At 44.6% G+C, this 9,274-nt stretch overlaps 1 protein-coding gene across 2 annotated transcripts; it reads right to left on the bottom strand.

Moving 5' to 3' along the window:
• Positions 1-276: 276 nt before the first annotated feature.
• LOC115246453 (profilin-2-like) lies at positions 277-7,018 on the bottom strand. 2 transcript variants are annotated; one of them, XM_003974217.3, is made up of 3 exons: positions 6,684-7,015; positions 3,537-3,729; positions 277-1,917 (listed from the first exon to the last, which is right to left on the bottom strand). In XM_003974217.3, exons 1-3 carry the CDS (start codon positions 6,810-6,812, stop codon positions 1,820-1,822), a joined length of 420 nt encoding a protein of 139 aa, XP_003974266.1. In that variant the 5' UTR covers positions 6,813-7,015; the 3' UTR covers positions 277-1,819. The 2 variants fall into 2 exon arrangements, with proteins under 2 accessions (XP_003974266.1, XP_029683880.1); XM_029828020.1 differs by lacking the exon at positions 277-1,917 and adding an exon at positions 2,102-2,258 and having other exon boundaries at positions 6,684-7,018.
• Positions 7,019-9,274: the final 2,256 nt, after the last annotated feature.

Below are 9,274 nucleotides of genomic sequence, written 5' to 3'. Positions count from 1 at the left end.
TCCTGTGGACTACAATCAGGGATGAAAGTACTTCTGATGGGAGTTATCTGTCCTCAGATGGGACTTTAACTCCACCCCAGTCATCCTGGGGTCCATTTTCTGAGCTTTTAACACAAAATAGGATCAGATATTTTCCCCAATTGGGTAGACTGTTTAGTTTTATGGTAGATGTTCTCCATAAGAACCTTATTGGACCTCCTTTCACACATCAGACCATTTCCTTTTGTAAAAGCATTAAAGGCACAACCGTATAGAAAGACAGGCGGTAAACATTCATCTGGTTGGAATAAATTTATTTGTTCTGTCTGTAAACAAGGTGATTAAATCAATTTATGGCATTTCTTGGTTTTTATGCAAATGAAATCAGATGCTTTAAAGACCGTATCCCAGATGTCAGAAAAAGTGAGGATAAAGAAATCAACACAAATCAGGACTTGAAACATGTTTTTTTTTATGAATACACATCCCACAAGGCCTAAATAGTGGAGCAGAAGCGAGAAGAAAAGTGCCAATGATTTGACTTTAGTGTACGGTGGGTAACAACAGATCTCTAGTATGGCACAGGATACACAGGTTCTGCAATCGAGTCTTAACAAGTCAACCGTGAGAATCTTTGTTCCAACCAATCACATCTCCCGTTGAGCGTCATGTCTACTTATTTAATCGAGTTGGACGTTGCTTTAGCAGGACTGAGCGAGGACAGACCGTGTGATACCCCAAAGCTCAGTGGACAAGGCAATTTATTCCACAGTTTTGTAATTAAACACAGGATGTGTTCACATATGCGTGGTTTTTTTTTTTTTTTTAAACAAATCCTCAATTTCTCCCACCTAACCTCCCCGTTTTTAAACCATGCTTAGTCTGTCTGGTTAGAGTTTCCTTTAGGAAAAAAGTTAGCAGTCAACCTTCACATGATTTAGAGCAAATGTATAAACACCCGAGCTTCAACTACACTTGGTCCTATAAAAAAAACAAAGAAAAAAAAAGGTCAATCTGGACACATTCCAGGTGGTAGATGCTGGGATTCTACTGTCCAAAAATGGCAGCTTAACAAAAAAAACCCAAAACTATATTACAGGAGCTGGCAAAACATAAGAATTAAGTGCCTGAGCCGTTGTTGCTGTGGAATGTCCGTGGGTTTTTGTAGCCTTTACGGTGTAGATGACAGCAGGAAAGACTACCAGATAACGCCGTCGCTCAAATCTGGCTCGTGGTTCTCCGCTGAGCTCATCCGAGCGCCCCCACCCCCAAAACAACGTCAGGACAGAGGAGTGACTCTGACGGGGGACCGGATGGGCGGCGCTGGATGAAGATGAAGCTGGCCTGACACGAGCCCCACGAGCTGTACGGGTGTCGCTTTGAAAGAAAACAGGACAATGCAAAAAAAAGTGGGAAGACTTTGGCAAAGGGGGAGTGCGAGGAGAGGTGTACTAGGACACGTGGGGGGGGGGGATCAGGACATGTCGGGGAGATTCATTATCGGTTAAGGTGACAGAAAAAAAAACCGTCTACTTCATCATGAATGCTAAAACCTTCACTTTCCGGGTGGTTGCCAGAAATATCTGCTGGTCTTCGTCGAGTACAGATGCGTCAATTTGTGACGACAGCCTGAAAGCAACAAATTCATCTTTGCTGTGGATCAACTTATAGTGCTTGAAGGGGACACACGGAAGAGAGGATGGGAGGATGACAAATACAGAACAACCGAAGGAGGAGAGAAGGCAATAAAAGAAAACGAATGGACTACCAACTAGGACTGGAAGTAGTGTGAAATGCAACAGGGTGGTAAGGGAGCTGCTAGGTGGCTGGGTAGGGTGCTTTAATATCCAGACTTCCTCAGGTACTCAGCCATCTGAAATGCTTTCTTGTTGAGCTGCCCTCCGTGGACACCTTCCTTCCCCATCACAAAAACCAATGCTGGAGTAAACAAAGGAGGAAAAAACAAAATAAATGAACAAACATGGCGGAAAACAAGAGTCTTGACCCTGCGCTTTTACAAATGCTCCTGGGACCGAGTATAATCAAACCAAGAAACGGGACATTACGGCTGGACTTTTTTTTGGTCGTTTTTGCTAGAATTTTATGGGTTTTTTTTGTTTTCTTTTTTGTGTTTTTCCCTCCCTCCCTCAACTTTACCACATACGCTACATCAAGACTACACTAAAACCCCGAATCCCTCAAGTATTTTGCCATCGAGTATGCCTTCTTATTCAATCCGCCTCCATGGACCCCTTCTTTGCCCATTACCAAGACCAAGACTGAAAGAAAAGAGACAGAAGGAACATTTAGAAGGTGCCGAGATCAAGTGAGGAAGCAAAAGAAGCAGGCAGATGGGAACAGCTAGAGGACAAAGCACAAACAAGGCCTGAACATTTTCCCATCGACGCTGCTGCTGGTGAAAACAAGACTTCACACAGTAACACTGGGAAGATGAGTGACAGTAGAGTAAAGAACACATGCAGAGCTGCTCAGTGCGTGCACGGACCAACAGGCGCACACTCATCCTTCAGAGGATGCATGCTACAATATTTACTGCCTCACGGGGCTGAAGACAGGTTTTAAAGATATGAATCCTGGGTCAGTTTCCACTTAAGCGTGCTGACCCCAAAGAAGCTACATTTAATGACTAGAAACACCCCTGGGCAACTACCTGGATGTTGTGATTAAATCAAACATGAACTTTACACCAGACGCAGCACTTTCAGTGGCTACCATATTTCTTTAATCCTAAAAGCTGCCAATTAGGCTGTATTAAGAGTCCAAAGACTTGGAAACATTTGGCTGATCATGGCAGCGGCTCTACAATTAGGCGAGCAGGGCTGCTGGTGCAGAACCGTGGCAGCTATGGTCTCATCAGCGTAAGGGTGTGAGTAGTGATTAATCAGTGGCCGTGCACCAGCCAGCAGCAGCAGCAGATAGGAAAATAAACATTCACCTCCGACTAATGTGGCGCACGTGCAGAATGCATCTGGTACCTCTCCTCAATACATGTAAAGGACTCACAATGAGAACATGTGAGCGGGAGAACAGCCTAGTATGTCTGGGGGGGGGGGGGGGTTAACCAGGGAGAGAAAGATGCATGCAAGGGGACATTTTAGAGAACAAACTGTAGGATTCCAGGCAGCAGATCCAGGCATACCTCGGATTCATTAATGTCTGGAGAGGTGGGGAGGACAGAAAACCAGGGCCCATACAGACAACATGAAAACTGGCAAAACTCTCAGGCGTACGTATCCCCTATAGGATTTAGTAGCTAGCTACTAAAATGTTCTACTTTAATGTCCAAAGAAAGACTAAGAAAATCCTCTTGAGCTAGAGAACCTGTGGCATTCCCATGGAACACCACCTCGGCTGAGAATGTGCACCACTGGACTTTATCATCATATATTGAGGAAAGGTGCATTCGGGATCTACCCACATGCACGGACAACACGGGATCTACACGCGGCTAAACTAAAGCACTGTCAAAAGCAGGCTGCAGGTTACTGCTCCACTGCGTAGAGCTAAAGAACGCCAGCGCCCCACATCCAACTCACCTTTCCCAGCTTTGCCCACAGAAACGTTGTACGTCGGCTCGCCTCCTTGACTCTTTGTCCGTATGTCCATCGTCCAGTCCCCGTCGATCTGCAGGCTGTCTCTGATGACAGAGCACTTTTTACAGCCTAGGGTCATTCCAGAGGTGAAGAAACTTTCCCGATCCTTCCCTGTTAACACGTCGATTTCTTCAGGCTGAAGATCAAAACCACAGATTAGTGACCTCCCAATTTATCTTGCCTACATTAACTTCACAAGAAAAACCACGTTGACTATAGATCATGCTAATTCACCTTTCTACAGCTTCCATTTAGGATGCAGCACTGTGGTCTAACTTTGACCACAGGCGACACTGTTTCTTGTACTTCAACACAATTCTTGTGCATGTATAGTGAACCTAAAAGTAAAACTGTGGACACTTTAGGAGGGATCCTATTTACTGTCACCACCCACATGTAATCACGTCTTCCAGTCACCATTACTTATGCTAAACACCTTAAAATAAGACCAGATTCTTTTTTGTTCCAACTTGTAATAATGCACGTCCGTGCCAGGGGTGCAGATTCCCTAATTTGTTCTATACACCAAATGTACTGCAGAAATCGGAGTCCCTGCAAGCACATACGACAGCGGTAATTAAGCAGCCTTAAGCCAACGTGTCTATGGCATGGAGACACGTTACTCCCCAGAGACCAAAACTCTGCAGTGTGTTAAATATATCCATGAGACACAAGTCCTGAGAAGATGTAAGATCATGTTAAATTAGGGGAAAATGCAGGAAATTGATCATATCACAGGTATACTTCAGTGCAAAGACAATGTTTTAGTTTGCTAAGTAACTTCCATCCTAAATATTACTATAAATCAATAACTTCTGAGGTCACCTAGTGTGTTAAGACATCTCAAAACTATAAGAGTTAATGTTTAGAAGCCATATTTTGGATAAAAGCAAACCAGAGTGGTTTAGGGTTTATATAGTTGTCTGCTGCCAGTCTTAGCCTGAGCTCATGTTATCTTTGAGGGGGGGGTAAAAACAATGAGACTGTGCTGAAGCCCAACCGGGATCATCTAGTGACATGAATGTAACCCTTTCATCGTTTTGCATTTTATATTTGGATCATTACAAATCGCTGAAGTAGACATGGGAGTGAACGAGAAGGGTTGGTTTGCTCATCTTCTGCTTCTAATCCAGACCGTCTCCAGGAAAACTGGACAGAACCATTGGCATGCAACATTCTTTATTAATTACCCACCTCTGCAATGTTTGAGGCCTCTACCCAAGTTATATCACATGCAAAGAAAGGGTGGTGGTGGGGGTTTCCAGGATGCTTCAGTGTAATCATTTAATTATGCTGCAGCAGGAGGTTGATTTTGTATCTGGTGCTATATTTTAGCAATTATTCGAATATCTCCGTTAACAGCAAGCTGTCATGCTAAAGGAAATAAATCAAGTAGAGTGATAAGTGTTCCACACCTCTGCTATGCAACCAAAATGGTACTTTAATAATAAAAAAAATACCATTTAAAGTTTTTTTTTGTTAAAGTTTGCATTCTACGAGCAACGACTGAAATCCCAATAGTGACTGCGACGGCTGACAACCGCTAACGCTCGCTTCCCTAGCACTCCTGGTTAGAAATACGGGAAAGGTGGTTTTAACCTGGAAAAGAAAGAAATCTTGTAAGGTTGTTTTTTTTTTTCTCTCCTTCAAATCGGTACGGAACACGTCTTCACCATCCGAAAAACAGCACCGTCATGACTCAGGAAAAGTTCCCGACGCGACGTTAGCATGTTGCTAACTGCAGGCGGCGCCTATAGCCGACTGAACGGCCCATCTCTCCACGCAACTATTCTATTCCCGAATGGAATTTGAACCGTTATTCACCAATCCCTAAACGGGCTGGAATTTCTTTAGGATCCCCCCCCCACCACCACCACCACAATAAGAAGAAATCAACGCCGGGTTATTCACCCGGGAGGGGCCGAACTCCTGACTCCTCACTGACCTATTCGCGCAATAAGACCGTCTAACCTTTAAACATTTTGTGTCCTTATAATGAACAACGACCTAACCTAGCGGACACCCCCGGCTTAGCGGCAGCACAGTACAGCATTCCGTCTCCTGCAACAGCCAAGCTCGTCTCTTTCTACAATAGCGCGGTTTATATAGGTTTTACCCTACAGCGCGTCGCCGACGGGCATTTATAATAATTAATTTAACATACAAAATGGAGGTGCGGCGAAGCACGCGAAATTTGTTACCCCAAGCTAGAGACGGGTGCTACAAACTACCCGGGGTCCGTTCTGAACGCGTTGTTTAGCCGAACGCGTTCCTGCACGAACCCCGGCCGCGGTTCTGCTCCAGCAGCGAGCGTCTTGGCCCAGATGAATAAGACACTGGGAGGGTGTCCGCCATCTTGGAAAAAGGGGCGGTAGCGGCAGCGAGGTGATCCACCGAAGACAAACGGGGGAAAGGAGAATGACCGTCGGCTCGCCAACACGTGTGCGGCTACCGTGGACGCGGCGCTACGGGCGCTCCCACTCAGCCCAATTTGCGCCGAATGCGGGGGGAGAAAGTCTGTTCGTGAAAGGTGGCCGCGGCTGACTGCGAGCCCTGCCGCTGAAACGCGTTCTTCAAACGACAAAAAAAATAATTAATGTTAAAATGATGGGGCTGTAAATTCAAAAGCACAATCGCCACTGAGGTCGTGTTCTGGGATAAAATCTCGAAGACGACTAGGCTTTGTCCGCTTTTTCCCCGTATCTAACCGGCATCCTCAAGCTAGGCTGAAGCTAACCTGCTGGCTAGCATTACTAAGCTAGTTCGCCGTACCGTTATCGTTACCTCGAGCCATCATTGGCCGGTTGGGCGGGTATTCCCCAAATCAAAACCGCTACAAAACACACATCGACGTGGTTTTTCAGGATACTGTGATGAAGGAAATGAGTTATTGCGACCTGCAGCGGACGCTAAATGTTATTTGTGCCAAAGCATCTTGTATGCGACCACCGGATACCATGTGTACCACACTGGCCGTCTTTTCCTAAAGGCCTGGCTAGACAGACTGACGACCTGGGATGCATAAAATCAACACCCATCCAGTCTAACGACACGAACGGTTACAAGAAAACCCCAAAAAATCATACCCACCGTCATGTTGGCAAAGGTACCGCCGACAAACGATGCCCAGACGTATTTGGCGTCCGTAAACCCAACAATGGCCGCGTCCTGGCAGCTGCCATCAGCCATCAGGTTGTCCACGTAGCTTTGCCAGGACATGTTTGTGAAATTATTTTTCTAAGATGAGGATATAACGAAGGGTCAGGTAACACGTCTCTTCGGCGAAGACTGACGGCAAGGAAGCGGTTTTATCACTGGTTTGACGGGCCTCCAGCAAACAAATCCCCCCCGGCACAGCAGCGTCCCGGCTTTCTTCTGGTCGGCAATGAAGAGAAGCTGCTGCTATCGGACAGGCGCATGGGTGTAGTCCTTATTAAATCACTCCGCCTGGGTCGTTGTTCGCCCCGGTTCATCATTGCATAATATACCGCGCTGCGGATGAATACACCCCGGTCATAGCGATACAGCAGAGTTCCACCACAATATGAACTGATCATCATCGATCAATGATCGTTCAAGCGATTTTTGCGGGAATAAACACTCAAAAAAATACATTTATAAATGCTTGAATGTATACTGAATTTATTTTGCTAGCGAAAAATTCCCACTCAGCAAAAGCCATTTTAAAATGTATTTTCATTCGGAGGACTACAAAAGAGGTCAGAACTTACAAAACATAAAGCCACGTAATGTATTTTAAGTGAATCACTAATTATGCTGTCGATGTTCAGCTGCATGGATGTGCAGCACCTTTTTTCTTATCTATCCTTCCAAGATTCTACGTTCATGTTTCCATGTGGACTATGGGATGGCTCCCACCCTTTGAAAACATTTGTAAATGATCAAATTTGAATGGTAGGAGGGAGCCACTAAAATATAACACATTAAGAAGGAAAAGAAATGCATACACAAGAGTCAAAAACAAAACAGAAACCAGTGGCTTGATTCAATTTGTTTTACTTAAATATGTTGAACACAGCTGTGTAGTTTCTTTTGCATAAACCACGCCGCTTACTTGTTTCAGACTTATGAAGGGGCCATTATGCAACAGCTTCAATGTCACCACAGAAAGTTCCAGATATGTCTTCTTCTCCCCTTCCTGCAAATAAATGACTATTGAGAGGTTTTATTAATTGACCGGGAAGAAGGAAGTGACCGGATAAGAAACACATGTCAATCTGCTGTCCACACCCTAAAAGCAGGCTCCTATTGGGTGCTGTCAGTTTCCATGGCCACCTCTGTTTTGCAGTTGTGCTCTGACAAAACAGTGTTACCAGCGCAGCTCAGATGTCTCGTGAGTCACTGAGATGAAGAGAAATCTGTGTTTTCTCTAAAAAACATTCTATAATTTAACTCTAGGTTACTTCTACCACCAGCAAACCAGCTGTACAAAACTGACAGCAAGTAGAAGTTTATATTTCCTTTACAAGGAATTTCAAGCAGGGCTGTTATTGAAAGCAGTCGGCTAAAAGGGATCAACAGATACCTGAAAGGTCATCGGGGTTGTTATTAATATTCTATCATTATCAAGGGGGGGGGATTCTTGTTCTTCCACATGTCCGTAATAAGCTCCATGTATCCTTGTGAAGGATTTTACACCAACAAGCTGAAGTGCAGCCTGTTTCAGTCGTGGACCCGTGACACTCTGAAATGCCATTTTTGAAATGTCACACGTTAATATTCCTGTCTCAGGAAATCACTAATTGCACCGCGTAGGGCTCAGAACACAACAAAGTACAAGTAATGACTGGTGGAAAAACTACATTTGCCCTGCAGCTGCTGACAGGCGGTATTGTACGTCGAAGACCCGTGATTCACTAAAACAGGGCCGTGCAAACAGTCACACGCTGCATGACCTCAACATGTTTAAGTGAGCTAAAATCCAGCCGTTCGTGACATTGAAAACAATGTATACATTCATCTCATTGCTTCGTGCACGTTTACACGTGCTTCATGTAAAATTTTGGTAAAACCTTAGCTTTGTCTTTGCTGCAACTATGGCTGTTGGTGTTTCTATGTCACAGTGAAGCAAACATGTAGGTAAATCAGGGAATGGAAGCTGTGCACAGTGTCATTATTTCATTGAACTGCTCAGATAGATTCTTCTAGGATCCGTCTGCAACACTGTCTAAAGTTCAGAGGCTTGGCTCTCTGGGTGGGTGTGACGTTATCTCTGAGGTTATCAGTCTGCTCTCCTTTCTTTCTGGAGGAACCGTTTTGTTCTGTCGTCTGAACACAGTCTTCTCTTTTTTTCCCCACCTCAGTTGGATTTGGATATTATTTATTCATGATGTCAGTTCACTCTTTGTTCTTTGTATCTATTTTTAATCTGCACAGATAATCTCTGCCGATACATTCGATACGCTTTGGTTTAATACGTTTGTTCTCTGGTGCTGATGAAACGTATTGAGAAAGATTTTCACTCTCATTCCTTGCTGTTCTCTGGATTTTAGCCCACGAACCACTCCCAGAAGGCATACATTATTATTTGCCTTGACTGTTTATCTTCGGATCTCACTAACCCCGATCATAACGAGTGAAGGTCTTCACACTGTACCGTTCAGATCAGGGCAGCATCACGAAATCACAAAAATAGCCAAGCATTCCATCTTCATTACAGC

This window comes from Takifugu rubripes, chromosome 20 (genome assembly GCF_901000725.2).
Source record: "Takifugu rubripes chromosome 20, fTakRub1.2, whole genome shotgun sequence".
Classification (NCBI taxonomy): Eukaryota; Metazoa; Chordata; class Actinopteri; order Tetraodontiformes; family Tetraodontidae; genus Takifugu; species Takifugu rubripes.
This window is presented reverse-complemented; position numbering and strand designations above follow the sequence as displayed.

Bases quoted from the DNA above. Each gene is read 5' to 3' on its own strand.
- LOC115246453 (XM_029828020.1), bottom strand. From the start codon at position 6,812: ATGTCCTGGCAAAGCTACGTGGACAACCTGATGGCTGATGGCAGCTGC. The intron at 3,730-6,683 runs GTGGGTATGATT...TTTGATCTTCAG, and splicing joins GTACCTTTGCCAACATGACG to CCTGAAGAAATCGACGTGTT. The intron at 2,259-3,536 runs GTGAGTTGGATG...CTTTTCTTTCAG, and splicing joins TGTGGGCAAAGCTGGGAAAG to TCTTGGTCTTGGTAATGGGC.